The following is a 24,102-nucleotide window of genomic DNA, read 5'->3' on the forward strand; positions in this document are numbered from 1 at the left end:
ACCTTCAGCATGCGCTGGGACGGTTTGCAGCCGAGTGTGAAGCGGTGGGGATGAGAATCAGTACCTCCAAATCCGAGGCCATGGTCCTCAGTCGGAAAAGGGTGGCCTGCTCACTTCAGGTTGGTGGAGAGTGCCTGCCTCAAGTGGAGGAGTTTAAGTATCTAGGGGTCTTGTTCACGAGTGAGGGAAGGATGGAACGGGAGATTGACAGACGGATCGGTGCAGCTTCTGCAGTAATGCGGTCGATGTATCGGTCTGTCGTGGTGAAGAAAGAGCTGAGCCGCAAGGCGAAGCTCTCGATTTACCGGTCAATCTACGTTCCTACTCTCACCTATGGTCATGAGCTTTGGGTCATGACCGAAAGGACAAGATCCCGGATACAGGCGGCCGAAATGAGCTTTCTCCGCAGGGTGGCTGGGCGTTCCCTTAGAGATAGGGTGAGAAGCTCGGTCACCCGGGAGGAGCTCAGAGTAGAGCCGCTGCTCCTCCACATCGAGAGGGGTCAGCTGAGGTGGCTTGGGCATCTGTTTCGGATGCCTCCGGAACGCCTTCCTGGGAAGGTGTTCCGGTCCCGTCCCACCGGGAGGAGACCCCGGGGAAGACCTAGGACACGCTGGAGGGACTATGTCTCCCGGCTGGCCTGGGAACGCCTCGGTGTCCCCCCGGAAGAGCTGGAGGAAGTGTCTGGGGAGAGGGAAGTCTGGGCATCCCTGCTTAGACTGCTGCCCCCGCGACCCGGCCCCGGATGAAGCGGAAGAAGATGTATATGTATGTATGTAAATGTGTAGTACCTTTGTCAAGAAACACACCATAATAAAGCCTAACAGTTTTCTAAAAAGACTGAATAAATGCTAACTCCTGGTGGTGGAACAGAAAGCTATTCTGTCTACCTACTTCTCCAACCTAAAACAATAGTAATGTCAGCTTTTAATTTACAGTATAATAATGTCTTAAGTAATGCAATATCAGATGGTGGCCATGATTGATTTGGCCTGTTAGCAATCTTATTGTCTACCAAACATAGACAGGGCAGGATTTTATGTGACTGCAACATTTCCACCTTCTTTTTTGGGGCGGTAGGAGTCTTTGATGCAATGCAATGTGCATTGTCTGTGAGCAATTAGCCTTGGCTTCTGGGCTGACTATAGCCTCTGGTTCACACAGACGTTTCCTGCCCCTAACTGTATACAGATGGCTGTCCCATGCCTATCAATATTTCCCACTCCTGGCGTTGTAGGCTACTGGTGTTGTAATAGGGTATTTTTGTATTTTGCAAGGTAGGTTGACCAAGAACACAATTTACAACAATGATATGGGGAATGGTTATAGGGGAGGAGAGGGGACAAATGAGCCAATTAAACTAGGGATGATGAAATAGTTGTGTTGTTTTGAGGGCCAGATTAAAAAGCTTTTGGTGACCACGCAGTCAGTAAAACCCGTTTAACATACTATCTGAAACACGGCACCCCACCGTGAGCAAATGTCATTGCCCCTTCCCTCCAACACCTCCAGCAGCATCCAGTCCTTCATCCAGTCTACCAGCACCGACACTGCTTAGCTTCAGAGGGGAGCCAGCAGTGGGATGCAGGGTGCTATGCTGCTGGTGAAAAGTTAATAGCTTTAGCGGCTTAGTACTTAAAGGTACCTCTCTATGGTAAGAACACGAGAAACAATCCAAACCTAAAAAATAGACCACCTGTCCGGATGTTTTTCCTTGTGATTTGTAGTAGACATTGTCTGGCCTGCATAAAATGTTTGTGCAATCCAAGGATGATCGGCATTGTCATCTCATACTAAATATTATTACAGTGAATAATCTGTAAGAAGTTGCATCTTATATTGCTATTTCTCTTCTCAACACAGATTAAACGACTTTGGGCAAAACTGTCCTTTCTGCCAGTGTCTTCAATAGCATATCAGTGAAGCATATAACGGCAGTGTATATTGACTAGCTACACTACAACCAAAACAAAGGAAACAAAGGCCTCAGGCATGCGTCAACAAAGGCTTTCCACTCTCCAAACTCCCATAGCAAATCCTCTTTGCGTGGCCAGCACTCGTCAAGGCAGTAATGTAAATGAGCTTAGCAGCAGGGCTCCCCCGTGTTCAACGGGTCCCATGTGACCAAATCAGGTAAGTCACTGTCAGATCAAACACAGGGAAGGTGAGGTGGTGTCGGGGAAGAGAAAGTGAAGGAGCAGAGCCGGCATCGGCTTAGGGAAGAGGCAGAGCCGAGGTGTCCTGTTTCATAATGGACAGTAAAGACTGGTTAAGAGGTTAAAACAACACTTTCTTCCTGCCGGGCCTGGGTTTAGTAGTTGGTCCGGTGGCCACAACTGACTGTCTGGGATTTAAACAGTGTAGTTCCTTGGCTGGTGGAGTAATGCATTTACTACTATTTGGCTTTGACTTCATGTTCCTTTCTGTTTTAGTAATTTAACAGACGCTCTCATCCAGATCAGCTTACAGTTAGTATCTTCATACTAGTAGTAGTAGTAGTAGTAGTAGTAGTAGTAAGGACACCTTACCAAATAAAGTAGCTATCTATAAAGTCAGTGCTGGAAGGGAGATTAACCCAAAAAATAAAACTGACAAGCATAGTTCATGCAAGGCAATGAAAATGGACAGTGCTTCTGCTGTCCTTAGTTGAAGTGGAAGCTGGTTTTACCATTGGGGTTCAGGGTAGAGTAAATGTTTTACTGGGCTGAGCCGGAGCTGCCCTAATGAGGAGGATGGCCAAGACTAGAGGTAGCGGAACAAACAGCTGAGACAGAAATGTAAGAAAGAGCAGCTCTGTTTTAGTTCGAGCTTGAGGGGGTTGGTCGATGCAGAGAGGTCGGCCATTGTTGAGAATTTTACGTGTATCAGAGTTTCTGAAGAAGGACGAGGCTCCGGTCCAAATGGAAATTTAGCACAAAGATTTATTAATAAGAATTGATAAGTCAAAATACATGGAATACACTGCAGCGGTCAAATATTTGCTCAACCCTCGAGCTTCCACAAAATATTCGCGCCGAACAAAGATCGAACATTGGTTTTAATACTCCCGCCATCCTTATTGGTTCTTTGTTGACATGGTGACATGTTGGACGAATCCAATCCAATGAAGACGGACATGCTCTAACTCTCGGTCATAGATCAACAGGTTCTTTGCATACAGGTGTGAAATCTTAACCAGGTTACAGTAATTTACATTCTATTGTCCTAACCTAGACTATAACATCAGGGGGCTGGAGACAGAAGGTCTCTTTGTGCTGTATAGGGGGCAGTTTCATTTGTATGTTAATTGAGGGGTTTTAATCCTGTCTCTCTATCAGAGCCAGGTGTAAAGTCTGAGTGAGTGTGGCTGAGTGTAATTTAAGGAGTTCTAAACTTTATGGTTATTGTATTCAATCATATTTCCCTAACCTGGCTGCAGCATACAATTTAATAAAACACAAACATAAGAATACATGGTTATTAAATCAGCATTATTTAAACTACATTTATCTCAACACCATCCACGCTGAAATGTGTTGCTACCTGGATGTCAGAAGGGATAGCGACTGCCTATTTGACATGTCCTTAATGGATGTTTTTTTTTTAATTGATACAACTATATGAGTAACTTGTGAAAAGATTATTGATGCAACAGCAGTTTTAAAAAATATACCTCTTCCCTAACCAGCCATTTCTTTCACCCCTCTCTTCAGGTCCCCCCTCCCTCCTTCCCTCCCTCCCCCGCCTGCCGGCTGGCACCAGGTTCCCATGGAGAACTCATCTGTGGCTTCCGCGTCATCTGAGGCTGGCAGTACGCGCTCACAGGAGATTGAGGAGCTGGAGCGCTTCATCGACAGCTACGTGCTGGAGTATCAGGTGCAAGGTCTCCTGGGAGACAAGAACGAGACGGATCTGGATGGGGACAACAAGCCCCAGTCCCACGTCACGCAGGTTAGCTGAGGTTAATGCTAAATGGGGACAAAATGTCTATTATAGTGGTGAAGTTAAAAACCAGGGCTGAGACGCCAGTACCACAATGGTTATGATAGTACCCAGGGTCCGAGGTCTCTAATGTAAGGTGCTTTATTTGTTCAGTTCTATCCAACAACTGTCATGAGGAATAATGACAATTGTCATGGCTGAGAAACAAGGGCCAAAATGGCTATGGCAATAATGACAATTGTCATGGTTGAGAAACGGGCCAAAATGGCTACGGGAATAATGACAATGGTCATGGCTGAGAAACAAGGGCCAAAATGGCTACAAGAATAACATCAATGGTCATGGCTGAGAAACAAGGACCAAAATGTCTCAAGCAAATGTGAAAGCACCAAAGATTCCAGTGGTTCTGATAATTTAGCCTTTAAAACCTCTCTAGAACTTCCCGTGGAATCGAAACCCATCGTCTCTCACGCACACAGAAAACTGGGATAGTTCACCCCATGGGATGCAATTCCAGTTGGGCGTGAGCATTAAACAAATAGCCCTGCTAAAATTAGTTGATAACATTGAACAACTGGACACCATAGGGAGCAGAGTATTGTAATATACTGTGGGGAGAACAAGTATTTGATACACTGCTGATTTTGCTGGTTTTCCTACTTACAAAGCATGTAGAGGTCTGTAATTTTGATCATAGGTACACTTCAACTGTGAGAGATTTTCTATTGGGTTCAGTTCTGGAGACTGGCTAGGCCACTCCAGGACCTTGAGATGCTTCTTTTGGAGCCACTCCTTAGTTGCCCTGGCTGTGTGTTGCGGGTCTTTGTCATGCTGGAAGACCCAGCCACGACCCATCTTCAATGCTCTTACTGAGGGAATGTTGTTGGCCAAGATCTCGCGATACATGGCCCCATCCATCCTCCCATACGATGCAGTCGTCCGGTCCCCTTTGCAGAAAAGCATCCCCAAAGAATGATGTTTCCATCTCCATGCTTCACGGTTGGGATGGTGTTCTTGGGGTTGTACTCATCCTTCTTCTTCCTCCAAACACGGCGAGTGGAGTTTAGACCAAAAAGCTCTCAGATGGTCATTGGCAAACTTCAGACGTGCCTGGACATGCGCTGGCTTGAGCAGGGGACCTTGCGTGCGCTTCAGGATTTTAATCCATGACGGCGTAGTGTGTTACTAATGGTTTTCTTTGAGACTTTGGTCCCAGCTCTATTCAGGCCATTGATCACTGATGCCCCACGAGGTGAGATCTTGCATGTAGCCCCAAACCGAGGGAGATTGACCGTCATCTTGAACCTCCAACAGTTGTTGCCTTCTCACCAAGCTGCTTGTCTATTGTCCTGTAGCCCATCCCAGCCGTGTGCAGGTCTACAATTTTATTCCTGATGTCCTTACACAGCTCTCTGGTCTTGGCTATTGTGGAGAGGTTGGAGTCTGTTTGATTGAGTCTGTGGACAGGTGTCTTTTATACAGGTAACGAGTTCAAACAGGCGCAGTTAATACAGGTAATGAGTGGAGAACAGAAGGGCTTCTTAAAGAAAAACAAACACGTCTATAAGAGCCGGAATTCTTATGTCATGCATTAAAATGCAAATTAATTACTTAAAAATCATACAATGTGATTTTCTGGATTTTTGTTTTAGATTCCGTCACTCAGAGTTGAAGAGTACCTTTGATAACAATTACAGACTTCTACATGCTTTGTAAGTGGGAAAACCTGCAAAATCAGCAGTTTATGAAATACTTGTTCCCCCCGCTGTATTACAACAGGACAGGCTTGTGTTCTCTTTATTTTCAATTTTTCTCTCTCTTGTGCTCTTTGCCTAGTGGACTGAGGACTGCAGTGAGAAGAAAGACGGGAGTTGGACATCTTCGCAGGGGAGGGGCTCCACAAAACCGGTACGTTTGTGAGCCCCCTTTTTGACTGTCCTCGCTACTATAGTAAAATAAGGAATATCACATTTGGCCGGTCCTCTCTTTTCTGACTTGGGTGTATGGTTAGGGTTCGAAATAAAATATAAAGTTTAGGCATTATTGGTGTAGTTTAGGAGTTAGGGGTTAGGTTTCGGTTAGGCATGAAGATTAGGTTATTGAGGTTATGGTTAAGGTTAAAGTCAGGTTAAATAATTTTGCCAGTCCTCACTTGTGAAACGTCTGTGCGTGTGTGTGACTGGTCTGGTGGACAGCCTGGTTGACAGAAACACACAGCTTGTGCCCCAAATACGACCATTGATGAAACAAGCTCCCATTTACAATCAAGGTCAGTGTCACAGGGCTGTAGTAAGACATACAGTTAAGTCTGGAAATAATTGAACACTGACATGGCTGTGTACAGTAAAATAATGAATTTGGACTTAGTGTAGTCTCTCCGCTTTAATTTGATGGTTTTCACATCAATAGAGGAAGGGTGTATGAATTACATACAGCTCCTTAATATGTAGCCCCCTCTTTTTTAAGGGACCAGAATTAATTGGACAATTGACTCAAATCAGTTTCATGGACATGTGTGAGCTATTCCTTCGTTATTTCTTCATCATTTTAGCCGGTGAAAATTCTGGAGTTGATTCCATGTGTGGCATTCGCATTTGGAAACTGTTGCTGTGAACCTACAACTTGCGGTCAAAGGGGCTCTCAATGCAAGTGCAACAGGCTATCCTTAAAAAAAATCCATCAGAGAGATAGCAGGAACATTAGGTGTGGCCAAATCAACAGTTTGTTACATTCTGAGAAAAAAAGAAAGCACTGGTGGACTCTGCAACACAAAAAGGCCTGGACGTCCACGGGATATAACAGTGGTGAATGATTGTAGGATCCTTTCCATGGTAAAGAAAAACCCCTTCACAACATCCAGCCAAGTGAAGAACACTCCAAGAGGTAGGCATATTATTATCCAAGTCTACCATGAATACGAGAGCAAATAAAGAGGTACAAACCATTCATAAGCCTCAAGGATAGAAAGGCCAGATTAGACTTTGACATAAAAAAACATCTAAAATAGCCAGCCTAGTTCTGGAACAGCATTCTTTGGACAGATGGAACTAAGATCAACCTGATACAGAATGATGGGAAGAAAAAGGTATGGAGAAGGCTTGGAACGGCTTGTGATCTGAAGCATACCACATCATCTGTAAAACACAATGCAGGCAGTGTGATGGCATGGGCATGCATGGATTCCAATGGCACTGGGTCACTAGTGTTTTTTGATAATGTGACTGAAGACAGAAGCAGCCGGATGAATTCTAAAGTGTATAGGGATACAGAAGTTGATTGGATAGCGCTTCACTTTACAGATCGACAATCACCCAAAACATACTGTGAATGCAACCCAAGAGTTTTTTAAGGCGAATAAGTGGACTATTCTGCAATGGCCGAGTCAATCACCTGATCTAACCCGATCGAGCATGCATTTCTATTGCTGAAGACGAAACTTAGGGCAGAAAGACCCACAAACAGCTTAAGACTGCTGCCCTAAAGGCCTGGCAAAACATCACAAAGGAGTAAACCCAGCATTTGGTGATGTCCATGTATTCCAGACTTCAAGCAGTCATTGCCTCTATGTTATTTATGATTGTGTTAATTTGTCCAATAACATTTGAGTCCCTGAAATAAGGGGACTGTGTATGGACATTCCTAAACGTTTCATATGATTTTTTTTGTTGAACCCCTTGAATTGAAGCTGAAAGTCTGTACTTCATTTGCATCTCAGTTGTCTCATCTCATCATCTCATCTTCAACCGCTTATCCGGTATCGGGTCGCGGGGACAGCAGCTCCAGCAGGGGACCCCAAACTTCCCTTTCCGAGCCACATTTGCCAGCTCTGACTGGGGCATTTCCAGGCCAGTGTCGAAATATAATCTCTCCACCTAGTCCTGGGCCTACCCCGAGGTCTCCTCCCAGTTGGACGTGCCTGGAACACCTCCCTAGGGAGAAGTCCTGTGGGCATCCTTACCAGATGCCCGAACCACCTCAACTCGCTCCTTTCAATGTAAAGGAGCAGCGGCTCTACTCTGAGTTCCTCACGGATGACTGAGCATCTCACCCTATCTCTAAGGGAGAAGCCAGCCACCCTTCTGAGAAAACCCATTTCAGCCGACCCAGCCTTCATGACAATAGGTGAGGTAAAGTGAATGCAATTCCGCCCCTGCTGTTCGGATTCTCCGGCCAATCTCCCGCTCCATTTTCCCCTCACTCCTGAACAAGACCCTGAGATACTTGAACTCCTTTACTTGGGTAACGCCTCATTCCCTACCTGGAGGAGTCACTCCATCGGTTTCCTGCTGAGAACCATGTCCTCAGATTTAGAGGTGCTAATCCTCATCACAACCGCTTTGTACTCGGCTGCGAACCGGTCCAGTGAGTGCTGAAGGTCACAGACCGATGATGCCATCAGGACCACATCATCCTCAAAAAGCAGCGATGAGATCCCCAGACCACCGAACTGCAACCCCTCCCCACCCCGACTACGCCTTGATATCCTGTCCATAAAAGTTACAAACAGGATTGGTGACAAAGCGCAGCCCTGGCGGAGGCCAACCCCCACCTGGAACGAGTCCGACTTACTACCGAGAACCCGAACACAGCTCTGACTTTGGATGTACAGGGATTGGATAGCCCTCAGAAGGGACCTCCTCATCCCATACTCCCACAGCACCTCCCACAGTATCTCCTGGGGGACCCGGTAATACGCCTTCTCCAGATCCACAAAACACATGTAGACTGGATGGGCATATTCCCAGGCCCCCTCCAGGATCCTTGCAAGAGTAAAGAGCTGGTCGGTTGAGCAGAATCTGCATTGTTCCTGTTCAATCTGAGGTTCGGCTATCTGCCGAACCCTCCTTTCCAGTACCTTTGAGTAGACTTTCCCAGGAAGGCTGTAATTGGCACACACCCTCTGGTCCCACTTTTTGAACAGGGGAACCACCACCCCGGTCCGCCTCTCCTTTGGCACTTTCCCCAACTCCCACGCAATGTTGAAGAGGCGTGTCATTTCTGGACGGATCTCGTCAATCCCCGGAGTTGTTTGAGTACCTCAGTGACTTCTGCCATGGAGATTGACGATGCTTGCCCATCAGCCTCCAGCTCTGCCTCCACTATAGAGCGCGTGTTACCGGGATTTCGGAGTTCCTCAAAGTGTTCCTTCCAACGCCCAATTACCTCCTCAGTTGAGGTCAACAGTGTCCCATCCTTACTGTACACAGCTTGGATAGTTCCCCGTTTTCCCCTCCTGAGGTGGTGGACGGTTTCCAGAAGCATCTTGGTGCCGACCGAAAGTCCTTCTCCATGGCTTCCCCAAACTCCTCTTTCACAGCAGAGGTCACAGCCCTTCGGGTCTGTCGGTACACTGCAACCGTCTCCGGAGTCCTTCGGGATAACATCCCGGAAAGCCTCCTTCAGTCGGACGGCTTCCCTGACCACCGGTGTCCATCAGGGTGTTCGAGGGTTACTGCCACTTGATGCACCTAAGACTTTTAGACCACAGCTCCACGCCGCAGCTTCGGCAATGGAGGATTTGAACATCGACCACTCAGGTTCAATGCCCCCAACCTCCACAGGGATGCCAGAAAAGTTCTGTTTCATTTCAAATCCATTGTGGTTCTGTACATATATAAACCACAGGGGTCCAAACTACTAAGATTGATAAACAATATATACACTTTTATGGCAAGTAAATACTTTTTTTTAAATGTTAATGTTCTAGCTGGCTACTGGCAAGGTTTATTTAGTGTGTTTAAAATTACAAAAATGAATTTCAATTTAATGCATTATACTATACAAAAACATTATTTCTTACTGGTCACTCACCACCACCACTGGTGGATCTGGGTGGTGATTTAAAATCCAAGTCAAATGGTTGCATATGGTTGGTCATATTTGTTCATTTACTTCAGTCATAACTTGTAAGAAAAACCTGTATGTTTCCCCGATAAATCTGGCACAGAAAACCTTCTTGCAGATGTTGGCCTCTTTGTAATAATTACTGCCCCCATACACCCACACCATTTCATAAATCCATAATTGTCACTGCTCAACAGCACTTGTAGCCTCGACTGCTTTTGATACTTTTCATTTCTTTTAAGAAATTCAACTTTTTATCCTGTGGGGTGTGGCCAATTCAAATTCTTGACACAACTGTCTAAACTGTATTAAAAGGATGGCATTTCTCAGTTGGTCCTGCTGCTGAATTCCCAGGGTGTGGGCACTTTGGCTAATAACCCTATTGAAAGTGGTTGGTAATAAAGAAGACACCTCTCACTAATCCTCCTTTTATTTGCTTGGCTTTTATGGTGCCAACTGTTTTGAATACTGTAGCTAGCAGTTGCCCTGGATTATTATGGTACAGAATTTCTTGTTCTGGTATAATATTTCATGTCACTTTTTCCCTGAGACAATCTAGGAATTGCCAGGTCCCTCAATTTATTAATATGATACTTACGAATCTGATTCTCCCAATTCTTTATAAAAAAAATATTTTATGGAACCCACAAACTGATAAGCAGTGCAGGAATTTTAACCAGATATGTACAGTATTTATGTTTTTGGTTTTGTTTTAACAATTAAAATGTAATTAAGAAATATTACAATACAAAAATCAACCAATGAAAGTTAACCAAGAAACACAACAAGATATTAACTAAGAAAACCGATGACAAAACAGCAACTGTACTACTTTACTATTGTGATTGTGTCAGCAATATCAAATCCCATCAAAAAGAATCTCAATATACACCTGTATCAATCCCAGCCATCACCAGTGCATGGACTTATTCGGTTGTGATGTTGCTAAATAATGTCTTTGCCTCCAGGGTTGTTGTAGTTCAGTGGACAGGGGTTCCCTGCATTTTACGCCACAGGCAGCTTTGTGGCTCTCTCTGCACCTGTTGGCCTGATGATGTCAGTCTGGGTTTGCCCCTGTCAACTAGCACAGGGAGTAGTTCTGTCTTGTCTCGTTTCAACCAATATCATGTGCTTTTGTTAGTGTTTGTTTTTGTGTGTGTGGATAGGGCCAAAGCCTGCTGCTTGCCCAGGTTAAGCCCAGTGTTTTCACAAGCTAGGGCAGGAGATTTGACACCAGCTCAGTGTTCTAATAACAAAGGCCTTTTAAGTTCCTCCTCCAGTGTTGTACACAGCCCTGCTGACTTTATTCAGGCCTGCTAACTAAACTTTTTGAGTTACCTTTGATACTAATGCTATCGTTCTCTACATTGGAATAAAGTTTAAATGTGTTTGTAATGTAAGGTTCTCATTTGGCTTCTGTCATTGAACCTTTATTAGGTTCATGTTCTAAGTCTCTAGTGGGTAAATTGGTCAAATGTTATTCTGTCTAACAACTTCCCTTCTAATCCTCTAGATAATGTAATGTAAAAAAAAAAATGTAGTTGTTGAAACCAAATAAACCTTCTGGTAGTCAAAGATTGAGTGCTGCCATGTTAGTCACTCCAACTACAGGATGTCACCCTTGACTTTGTGGTGTAGGGTTCACACATTGTACTACTGATCAGTGGCATAAACCCACTGTTCGTTTGAAACGTAACCGAATCAGCTCCTTCAAAAGCTTATTTGTGATGTTAAAGATACATTGGCACCTACATGGCTAAGTAGAAAGAGAGTGATTTATTTTGGGTTCAGAATGAATGGGGTTTACTTCAGGTCATGGAAGGCATCAATGTGGAGAATTCCTTCAGAGATTTAGAGGCTCTTTCTTTGAACTGATATCCCAAATCTCACCACTCAAACCGATGACTCTGTCTGCCCTCGCGTCCTCCATGACCTGGCGCTGTTCTCTCTGCGTCACTTTCATTTGATCTACTCAGCCAAAGCTGTTTGCAAGGCCCTGTTTGCACATGCATGGCTTCAGGCCTGTATTGTGGTCAACTAGGCCTGTCCTAGTCAGGTAAGTGTTTCATTCAAAAGGTTAATGGTTAGCGCTTTTGGCGAGGTTGTGTGGTCTATGTCGGTTTCTGAGGGAGGGACTGAGGGCAACAGTTTCAGAATAGCAATGCAACTGAATGTCTTTACCTCCCTCTTGAAAAATAGTCGAGTGAGTTTTCAGTTTCTCCTCAGTCTGCACAGCCACAAATTAATATTGCTTGTGTATCTCACCCCTGCTACACAGCAATTCTGATGTTGGTCAGGTCCTTTTGTGGATGCTTTGATTTTGAGCCTGTTAGTGCCTGAAATAGCACAATACTTCCTATAATGTGCACTGATTTTGACGTCTTTTTAACATTACATTTTAAAACCAAACAATGGGGTGTCTATTTAGTGAATTCACAGTTGTGTTCATTAGGCAGAAAATGTTTTGAACACAATGTGCAACTGGGAGGTTCCTGAACCTGTTCACTGAAGTAAAATTAGGTGGAAACAAAACATCCCTTTCTAACCTGCCAAACGCATAACTATATTAGAAAGATATACTTCTCTCAAATAATACAGACCCACAAAGCTAAAAAAAAACATAAATTGAACGAACACTCGTATGTTAGGCAGAATACCACACACGGCAATTACAGCACGTAGATTTGTGAGACTTTGCCATGAAAATAGATCAACCAGTGGAGGGCAAATAACATTACTAATGTTTAGCTCTTTATTTCCACTTTGACATTCTTAACTTTTTGAGAAATTATTGCAACACTACATAGCTAATAATATAATAATACTTTTATCCGTTACAATTTTACTCTTTGTAATGTCTTATTTTTCTCTTGATTTGCCATTGTAAAAAAAATTATCCCATGCCAATAAAAATTTTAGAACCTTCCTTTATCCTTTATTCAGCCAGACTAGCTGTCACACAGTCAAACTGACTATTCAGATGAAAGGTTGCCAAGGGGCTACAACCTACGGTCAAATAGGGCCGGGATGACTTAATTGTCTATGGACAATGTTAGATAGCCATTGTTGATAACAATGTTATCACACTGTCAAAAATTACAGTTTACCATTTTTAAACTTGTGCCGCCTGGGTACAGATCTGCCAGCACACAAGTTTGCTGAGCAGTGAGCGAAACGCAGGACGACTGGTCTAAATCCTTATTTTCCTGTATGCCACAGGCAGGTAATTGACTTACCCTTCATGTTCAAAAACAGAGTATTTTGTAGTCAGACTATTAACCTAATGCAAGAGAATAATTCACATTGTAAAAGACAGAGAGCAGCACGATATGTCTGATTCTGTATAATGAATAGAGCGCTTTAAATGCTGTCCTAACTGAAATATTTATAATTTTTGCCTATCAAACTAACACAAGTTGAAACAATTACATTGTTATTAATTATAACTCTTGGCAAATCTTGCGTTTCCTGCAACTGACTTATATAATGCCTTATATAATGTATAATGATTTATTTTAATTTAAAGTAAAGAATAAAATGCCATAAGCTACCTTAATCATTTTATCTTGCAAGACTAGACGAAATGAGGCCTACTCCTGTTGAATTAGTTGTTTCAAATATGTTTTACATAAGGGGTAACGATGTTTATGTAGTTTGCAGCTTGTTTTGGCAAGTTTGGTAACTGATGTGTGTCAGCATTTACACTATTCCCACCAATTTACCTCTCCATGCATACCCAACACATACACCTCTTCCATGGATGGTGAAAAGACCATTAAATGGCAGCTGACACGGACTGTTACCCTCCATTCATTACCACATACCACCTCTAACTGTGGGACCGGGGCATTGTAGCCTCCACTCTCCTCCCTCCTATGTCTCCCAGATAGTAGAGTCTGCAAATCACGTGCTCTTTATTTTTCCACATTGGACGCTTTTGCATAGTATTGATGTCATTCTCTCCCTTCTCATCCCAGGATGACTGGGACCACAGCAGCAACGGGAGCACCGGGTCCAGGCCCAGCTCTGGCTCAAGGCCCGGTTCGGGCTCCAGGTCTGCCAGCAGAGGGAGAAACACTCCGTTCAGAGGGCCAACCAAGGCGCAGGTAACTCCCGTCCGTTCCCCAGCTTTTACATCATTCCATGCCTCCTGCCTCCAGGCCCCAACGCCCACAAGTGTTATCAGAGTCCTCAAGAGACCAATAGGGATGCTGCACTTGGCTTCGGCAGCCAATTGGGAAGCCACATCAGCCTTGGCTCCGGAATTCCACCATAACGTGATGCACAACCAGGGGTCATAATAGGGTTGTCAAAAACACTCCTCCAACCTTTTTAAGCTTTACTGTAATATGCATAGCATGAAGTATTCAGTGGCGATGTCTTGCTTTGTTTCTTGTTGTGTAAAGTGGAGTTAATGCATTTGTTTTGAATGGGTGAAGTACACCGGTTCACAGGGGGTTGGGGAACAGACGGCATGGCCTTTGCCTTCATTGACAGGGTCTGAGATATATCTCCTAACCCAATTTGAAGAAGTTGAAAACAATTCTCTGGGCCAAGTTACTCATATGTTATTTATCTGGCTCTTGGCAATCGGAAATTATTAAATTACATTGAATTATCCTTGTTCAACGATCAATCCATTTTTATTTATTTGTTCTCTGTACTTTGTAGTGTCTGATATTATCCAGATGAATTACATTTAGAAAAATTGACCTGTTCTTCCGGGAACACCTTTTCTGCTGCATCATTGGTTCAAATTCTGCAAATGCAAAAGCTCTCATTTGTTTCCCCACGTTTCCATTAATTTTTATTTTTTAAAGTCTGAAAATGTATCTAAAAGAAATTCATTTATGTTCCTTGTCTCCTCTGGAAATGTATGGACTTTCATCCAAAAGGAATGTTATGTATAATAATTATTTCCCTAAACACTAGAACTCCATTATCTTCAATGATGACCTGTTAAATGTGATGTGTAACATTTTGTGTTTCAGAATGGGAATCGAGAGGGTTCATTTGACATCCTGGGTACTGACATCTGGGCTGCCAACACCATGGACTCTCGTGGGTATGTCATGTATGTACTGTTTAATCATTACTCATCCCCCAAACCGTTATACATTCTCCTGAACCTAACCCCCATTGTAACTTTTATCCTAAACCTAACCACAAAGCCAGAAATATGTCTCTTTCTGTATTGGTGAAAGGTCCCTGCCAGGTTAGTAAAATGTGTCCATGAAGAGGTTGATTGGTATTGCTGTATTTTACACTTTACTGTTACTTTGTTGTCATCAGACTGGATTTAAGATGACAAACAGGGACCAGACGGTTGTAACAAAATACAGAACTGGTCAGGTTTTCCTCCCTGAAGTTTAAGAATGGTTTTGCCTTTATAACGGCACATTTATTTGAACTACACACACAAAGACTTTTCTGAGTGTGCATCCAAACTGAATGTTATTATTTACCAAATTAGTACACAGCTCTTGAGCGGACCAAGGTTGCCCCTCTTCAAGTAGGACACTAAAATTTGTGGGGAATAAGGAAACATTTTGGATACCTGACATGAATTCTTCTGTAAACACAAATTCCTGCTTCTAAGATTAACAAATGCCCCCAAATCCTGGAATGAGATCCCAAAAATAAGAACGAGCACTGCAAAACACAAAGGCTTAACGGTTGTGTAACCTGATAGCTAGGTAGGTGTGTTTTAATACAAAAAACAAGAGATTTTATTAATGTGTCTATGACATAGCGTGTGGGTGTCACCGTGGTTCTCGGAGGCTGGGTGCCATGACAACAGCTGCCCGACTCTACGGTAACCTTTTCCTCAGAGAAGTTGTTAAGCCGCGTTGGCATGGATGGAAAGAAGGACGTCCGCTTTCACAATAACCCACACACAGACACACACACACTTACTTACACCCACCCCACTATTACTATGACAATTCTGTAATCAGATTACTCAGAACCCCCTCCCCAAATCCTCTGCGACCATGGCCTGGATCTGCTTACAAACATGCTTTATATTCAGTATCAGATTAATGATGGATTAATATGATGGCTGGATTAAAACAGACACTCCTTCCTTTCTCTGAATTAAATAATTGAATGGCCACAATGGGAAACATATGTTAACTAATGTCTGCCAGAGTTGTAAAATGCCATAGAATGTGAACAGGAAAGCCCATTCACATCAGTGGTGGCTACAGACATTGAGTGCTGTTCCTAAAGTAGCAATGCTGCTTAAACTGGGCTAATACAATTTGTAGATGTGTGAAATAGTAAAAATATAACCACTTTAATTATGATCAGGAGCTCTTCATAATCCTACTAGGCTCTGTAGACCTCATCAGGGGCTGTTCCTAAAGTAGCAAGGCTGCCTAATCCTCATCGGAGGCTGTTTCTTAAGTAGCTAGGTTGCCTAGATCTCATTGGTGGCTGTTCCTAAAGTATCTAGGCAGCATAGACCTCATCAGGGGGTGTCCCTAAAGTAGCTAAGCTGCCTAGATCTCATCAGGAAGTGTTACTAAAGTAACCAGGCTGTGTATGCAGATCATCAGGGGGAAGCTAGGCATCAGGGGTGTTTAGAGTAATTAAATGGATTAGAGTAGAGATGAGAGATTGCCTGTGAGGGGTTTTTGATTAATGAAAATGGAATCTGGACAGGTCCTGTTTGGAGCATACTGGTTGTCTTTCTTGCTAATAACACTCCATTTCCTGTCATGTCCTTCCCTGGGTGCCCAATATGGAAAAGCAGAAGCTGCATTTTGGTGGGACCTTGTGTGCAGCTGAGGGGTGGTTGATACTGTCATGTCACCTTTGTAGGGGGGCAACATGGGACCTCCAGCCTGAGAAGCTGGACTTCAGCCAGTTCCATAGGAAACCCTTCCGTGGAACACCAAAGCACCTCCCTCACATCGACAGAGAGGGGTGAGTGCCTGTTGAATCTTTATAAAAACAAATCTATATTCATAGGTATTTAACTCAGCAGGCATGGCTGAGGAAGGAAGACTTGACATACAAATCGTTAACAGTTGGACTAGCACATGGGTTTTCAAAGTCTGAGACTGCAGGCCTCCCTTCAGAGAACATCAAGACAACCACACCCCCTCCAATTAAGTTATTTTCCAAGACTGAACATTTTGTACTTTTACGTTCAAAAACACAAATGACTGGATGCCCTGAGGCTGACAAACTGAGGTCAATAAAATGAACATTGGACAATGAAAAGACTGGAGACAGATTGTCTAAAAAGAATTCTAGTGGCACTCATTCAAACATCTTTTTAAACATTGCTGGTGGACAACCACATTGAAAGGCATAACGACGATCAGCTGTTTGATAATTACCATGGTGCTGTCAATTTCGGGATTCCCAACTAAATGTATGATGTAATAAAATTAACAGAATTACAAAATAAATCCAGAGTATTGATCCTTGATTGCCAAATTATCAGTTTGTGTAGTAGGCCAGCGAACAGCAATATAATTAACTGTTTTTTGGCAAACAGGGTCTAGCCAAGAAGACATGATTCTCTCCACTATTGGGCAAGATTTTACAGATTAGTTTTTTCCCCACCTCACTTAATGTTTAATATATAGCGAGTATGACATGTACATTCACTTTGTAAATATTTAAGTATTGTAGTCTGTATTTATAACCTAAGTCATCACCAGCACTGTATAATTATATTCACTGTTTACCAATGCCTGACCGCCTGACCCCCAATGATTCTTTATCATATGATTGCTACAGATGCCTATATTAAAGCTATACATAATAACATGCTTGGTTACAGTTAAAAGTTTATAAAAAATAAACTAGAGAGCCCCACTCTGTCTAGCTATCAAAAACTGTGAAGTAACATTACAAACCTGTTGCAAAGTCAGACTGCTGACTGTGTCAAAACAGGAAAGAAATGTATGTAACATTTACAGTGGGGAGAACAAGTAATTGATACACTGCAGGTTTTCCTACTTACAAAGCATGTAGAGGTCTGTAATTTTTATCATAGGTATCACAGGTGCACTTCAACTGCGAGAGATCCAGAAAATCACATTATATGATTTTTAAATAATGAATTTGCATTTTATTGCATGACATAAATATTTGATCACCTACCAACCAGTAAGAAGTATGGCTCTCACAGACCTGTTAGTTTTTCTTTAAGAAGCCCTCCTGTTCTCCACTTATTACCTGTATTAACTGCACCTGTTTGAACCTGTTACATGTAACTGTTACATGTACCAAAGACACCTGTCCACAGACTCAATCAAACAGACTCCAATCTCTCCACAATGGCCAAGACCAGAGAGCTGTGTAAGGACATCAGTGATAAAATTGTAGACCAGCACACGGCTGGGATGGGCTACAGGACAATAGGCAAGCAGCTTGGTGAGAAGGCAACTGTTGGCGCAATTATTAGAAAATGGAAGAAGTTCAAGATGACGGTCAATCTCCCTCGGTCTGGGGCTCCATGCAAGATCTCACCTTGTGGAGCATCAATGATCATGAGGAAGGTGGGACCACAGTCTCAAAGAAAACCATTAGTAACACACTATGTCGTCATGGATTAAAATCCTGCATGTCCAGGCCCGTCTGAAGTTTGCCAATGACAATCTGGATGATCCAGAGGAGGAATGGGAGAAGGTCATGTGGTCTGACGAGACAAAAATAGAGCTTTTTGGTTTAAACTCCACTCGCAGTGTTAGGAGGAAGAAGAAGGATGAGTATGACCCCAAGAACACCATCCCAATCGTGAAGCATGGAGGTGGAAACATCATTCTTTGGGGATGCTTTTCTGTAAAGGGGGCAGGACGACTGCACCGTTTTGAGGGGAGGATGGATGGGGCCATATATCGCGAGATCTTGGCCAACAACCTCCTTCCCTCAGTAAGAGCATTGAAGATGGGTTGTGGCTGGGTCTTCCAGCATGACAACGACACGAAACACACAGCTAAGGAGTGGCTCCATAAGAAGCATCTCAAGGTCCTGGTGTGGCCTAGCCAGTCTCCGGATCTGAACCCAATAGAAAATCTTTGAAGGGAGCTGAAAGTTCGTATTGCCCAGCGACAGCCCCGAAACCTAAAGGATCTGGAGAAGGTCTGTATGGAGGAGTGGACCAAAATCCCTACTGCAGTGTTTGCAAACCTGGTCAAGAACTACAGGAAACGTATGATCTCTGTAATTGCAAACAAAGGTTTCTGTACCAAATATTAAGTTCTGCTTTTCTGATGTATCAAATACTTATATCATGCAATAAAATGCAAATAAATTACTTAAAAACCATACAATGTGATTTTCTGGATTTTTGTTTTAGATTCCGTCACTCACAGTTGAAGAGTACCTATGATAAAAATTACAGACTTCTACATGCTTTGTAAGTGGGAAAACCTGCAAAATCGTCAGTGTATCAAATACTTGTTCTCCCCACTGTATCAACCACATATGTATTCATTATTTGAGAACAACTTGACTTGGACTTCTGTTTTATGCCTCCCCCCAGGCCGTCTGGCGCCCACCTAGGAAGACATTCCTCACACTTGAAAACCCTTGGACTAGAATGTGTTGTTAATCAATCGTGTTGTTAAAACATGAGCTGTTAATATACATTTGCGTTTAGGTGGTCCTTCCCTTGTGGTCTGCATGATTCTAATCATGCAGACCTCTTTGAAGTTGGTGCTTCTGTCTCTAATCCAGTCACAGAATGCAGGGGTTACAATTAGGGATGTGCATTGGACAAGATTTTACTATCCTAATAGTAAGTGTTATTATTCGAATAGTATTCGGTTAAGCGAAATACCGGTTATTTAAAACTACCTCTACAACATGAGCGCTACTGCAAAACGCGCAAAGGAGTTGGTGTAGTTCCTATGAACATTGGATTAATGGCCGTTTGTGTGACAAAAGAGCGAGCGCGCATATGGTGGAAGCAGTGTGTTAGACATGCAAAATCGGCCACAGAACTAGAAGAAAATATTTATCACCACGTTACATTGCGTTTATAGACTCTGCACCAGCGTAGTGACGAACTTCCGCTTTTGTCTAGAAGTCGGTACTGCAGTTTCCAGTTTACTAATACTCATCCGCATTAGTAAACACCTAAACTCACAACAAGATGAGTGATGCTGTTGTACGAAAAAAAAGAAATATAATGTACGTGACGTCATTTAAGTTTCAAGGTACAAGTGGGGCATCATTTTAATAAGGAGAATGTCCTATTTTTAATAAAATATGGCTTGCGCCATTCAATGACTTCAAACGCAGGTTTAAGCGCAAGTAATACCATATAGGACCAGATGTTTACTTTCTATGCCAGTTGTTATTTTTCAGTGACGTTGTGAAAGACCTGTTTTGGTGCTTTTTTTAGCCTATGGAATTTTAAGCTTCATTCAGGTTAGAAGAGACTGAATGACGTTTCGTTTCAATTCACTTGCTATGGGGACGCGCTAGCGTTCCAGCTCAGCCAGCGTTCTTTTGCCGTTTTTGAGGCTAGGATGAATTTGTATGCGTTCTATTGTCCTGCCTAATACTACACTAAAAAGGAACACGTCGCTAACTAGCTTAGCCGATAGCCGGCCGGCACACCATAGTAAACTGCATAGTTGTGCAGATAACTCGATACGTAGAGTTTGAATCCCTTGTTCCGATTGGTTGTTGGAGCAGGGGACCAGGCATCAACAATTCGATGGACATCACTAATGCTTATTTTAGGCAGGTCTTGGAGACATCTACTAAAAACTGACATTTTGGGCGACGCCGGTGATCGCCTTTAGTAATGATGAGTGGCTAAAGCGGAAGTTCGTCCATACGCTTGTGCACAGAGCCTATTGGATGGAGGAACAAAGCTGGTTAAATAAGTTAACCAAATATGTTACTTGCGTTTTCTGCACTCTCAACCTCCACAGCCTAACTTTCCGTAGCGTTTTGTGGCCAAATATTTTTTGCTTAGGTAACATGAATTCAGTAAATATATTCAATCTTCCCTTGAATTAGTTAACTTTCATCCACGTGCTAACAGTAGGCTGTATATATTGCGTCGTTCTGACTGACTGGGCCTCACTACTATTGTTTTGATTGACGATAGTAAACAAAAAACAGGTGTTATAAAAAGTAAATACTTTTTTTAATTTCATGTTATGTCAATATATGTAAACATTTTAGATTGGATTCGTAATTGTACATATTTCATTAAAAAAATACATATAGGCTATTTAAAATAAAGATATGTTGGGCAAAAATGAATACACACACAAGTACTTGAGTACTAAATTTAATTTAAGTATTGATTTTTAAATTTATTTAAGAAATAGGAAGACTGCATAAAACATTTCTAAATCATCCAGAGTATAGGTTTATCTATGTTGTCTATGTTACTAGCTATGCATATGATAGTGTGTCATTTTAGTGGACTATTGCTTTAACAAACGTGTATTGATCATTAATATAGGCTATTTACAGTATATATGACAATGTGGTTAGAAAGAAAGGCATTTCATTATAAATGGTCTCCTCCTTTCCATTTGAATTTTCTGAAGATTGAACCATACTGCTCAACACATATCATCCTTTGTGAACTGTGGACCTAGGCTAACTGTGGGGTTACATTTCCTCTAAAACTATATATAAAACTGAATAATAACAATTGAATCACAATTGCTCATTTACTTTATGTGCATGACATAGTGTTTCTAATGCAAGACAATCAATGATTTTTGATGATATCCTATATTAATGAACAGGCCTGAGCTGGAGAGGGGCCTGGTGAAAGGTCCGTGCAGTTTAAACTATTTGCTTTTTAGTTGTTCTATATTTCATCATAGCCTATAACTTGCTGTTGAAATGTTGAGCGCTTCTTCTCACAAAATCAATTTCAAAAGCAAATAGTAGCCTAAATCCTAATTGAGAGGTGGATTTGGTAATTGTGAAATTTTGTTAAAAATAAATCTATGGCATGACTATGGATTGAGCAATGAAAAGATTTTTAGCAGGTTGGGCAATGAATGTTGCGCCTGGAGAGGAGCCCTCGGTGAGTGATGAGTGGTTTAACTTCACTCACATACTTTGGCCAGTGCTTTGGGCAGACAAAGAACAGGAGCTTACCAGCTCAGAATTTAACAGCATCAACATCCACAAAGTGCTAACAAAACCAAAACATACAGTAATGGATACAATGTCATGGACTTCAAGGCTGGAGAAATTACATAATGCAGATCTACCAGGCTGAACAGCAAAATAAAATGTCCATCCTATTCACTTGATGTTATTAAGTGAATCTCAATCATGACAACACAAAACGTGTTTTCAAATTTAAATGTCAACTATTACATCCCATCGCAAGCATCTTTTATCAAGTTTTAATTCAACACTGTCTGAATTTCATGGTCACAAAGGATCTTCATAGAACGTTAACAACAAACAAGCAAGCTACAAAAGAACAAAACTTTGGCACTTACCAGATGACCATCATTTCAAACATTTTGTTGAAAGTATATATTTAAAAGGCAGATGTTAAATTAGCTTACATGTCAGTCAGCTCAAAAAACTAGTGCATAAAAGGAAGCTGGTAGCTATTTGCTCTGTTAGTGACGTGTCAGTGAGCCTTCTAGGAAGCCTAATTGTCACCTGCCCCCTCCAAATCAATCCCACCCATTGCAAGTCTAATGTGATTGGTTGATTCTACTGTAAACCCAAAATCCAGCACTTATGTTGACTGGCAGATACCTTCTGTCAGGATTGTGAAGGCCTAGCCCTAGCCATTAGGCTTTATCCTGAACTGCACCCCCTTTTGATGTTTTGCACTTCATGTAAAGTTACAACTAGGTCCTTAATTGGTGTATGAAAGAACAATGCGCCGCAAAATGGTTTTGAGTTGGAAGGTGTGAAAACCTTCATGCTCGCTATCTCTGAACTGGGCATCGCTTAGATTGAACTTTCTAGTCCCAGGGGTCTTGAAGTCTCCGAATGCTCCACCTTGATCAGAGGTCAGAGGTCACCCCCAAAATCCCTCCCGTTCTCATCCCCTTTTCCCTAACCATGCAATATTTCCACTTTGCAGATCTGAAGGCCCATACATCCCACCCATTGATCCTCTGCCATGGGAAAACCATGAAAATGATGACGCTGGCCCGTTCCAATACTACTTAGAACTGTAGGTGTCTGCCTGGCTCCTCCTCCCTCAGCCCAGGCCTCTCAGCCTTAGTACTGGGTTCGAATACTTTATGAACACACTGTTTAAATCCTGAATGCTGTTTGGCTGAAAAACTTCATATCAGACCGTATGCCATGGGTTTACCATTTTTCTTGAATCTCTCTGCTGTTCGATGTTGGTGACTGGTTTATAATAGCAAAAAGGCACGTTGTGGGTTTGCAATGTTTGGCCAATATACTGCGGCTATGGGCCAGACAGTCCGTCTTTCGTCAATCGTTAGGACAGCCCTTAGGCGTGGCGTGTCGGTCATATCCACACCCCCTCTGTCCTTATTGCTTAATTATAACCCCAAGGCCTAATCAAAGCCCTGTCTTTCCGTCCTATTCATCCATCTGCCTGTTTTTGTCCCTCAGGATGATGAAAGGAAAATTTGAGGATGACGATGGGATTGACTTGAACGACATGGAGAGGTTCCTGCCAGGCCTTACTGTGAGTAACCCATTTGTTTTTCCTAATTTTCTATACGTTTTCAGTCTTTGTTGTTTGTCTCTCTCATTTGTGGCAAGACTGCAATCAATCAAATTCAATCAGTTATTTTACAAAGCCCTTTTTAGATCAGCAGTTGTCGCAAAGTGCTTTTACAGATACCCAGCCTGACACCCCAGAGAGGAGGAGTTAATTTCCTTTGTTGGGTCAAAACTAAAGAATCCTAGAGAGGAACCAGAGTCTGATGGGTGGCCAGTCCTCTTCTGGCTGGCCAGGTGAAGATAATGAGTACATAACCTTTAGGACCACGTCAATATTTGTGCATGGTCAGATGGCAAGCAGATAAATGCATGTGGGCTGTGTCCAGTCTAAACAGAATCCAAGTCAGCTTCATAACCATGTGGACAAGGACAGGGTCAATCAGGTGGGCTGTGGGCAGTGGCAGCAGGAATCGTCAGGCTGCAACTTGATCTACAACACAACCTGGCGGACTTTGGACAGGGACAGCTACAAGTCATTTGGGCCAGGTAGTCCTGAGGTGTGTTCCAAGTGCTCATGTCCTCTTAAAGTTAAACAGAACACCAGGAAACTTAGCAGTCCTAGGATTTACAAGGATGCCTAAGCATACCATGCAGACTATCCCTTGTTCCCGTCACATAAACTAATACAATGTAACAACTGGGAAATAACTGTCCCCAGTT

General features: G+C 42.7%; 1 protein-coding gene across 1 annotated transcript in view; it reads left to right on the forward strand.

Annotated features, from left to right (window-relative positions):
• Positions 1-24,102, forward strand: part of ctif (CBP80/20-dependent translation initiation factor) — a 133,267-nt gene that overhangs the window by 32,230 nt on the left and 76,935 nt on the right. The window contains 6 exon segments of the mRNA XM_029124925.2: positions 3,693-3,930; positions 5,758-5,829; positions 13,743-13,871; positions 14,757-14,830; positions 16,591-16,695; positions 23,329-23,404. Coding sequence (XP_028980758.2) covers positions 3,693-3,930; positions 5,758-5,829; positions 13,743-13,871; positions 14,757-14,830; positions 16,591-16,695; positions 23,329-23,404 — 694 coding nt within the window.

The sequence above is a fragment of the Esox lucius genome, chromosome 14 (genome assembly GCF_011004845.1).
Source record: "Esox lucius isolate fEsoLuc1 chromosome 14, fEsoLuc1.pri, whole genome shotgun sequence".
NCBI classification, from domain to species: Eukaryota; Metazoa; Chordata; class Actinopteri; order Esociformes; family Esocidae; genus Esox; species Esox lucius.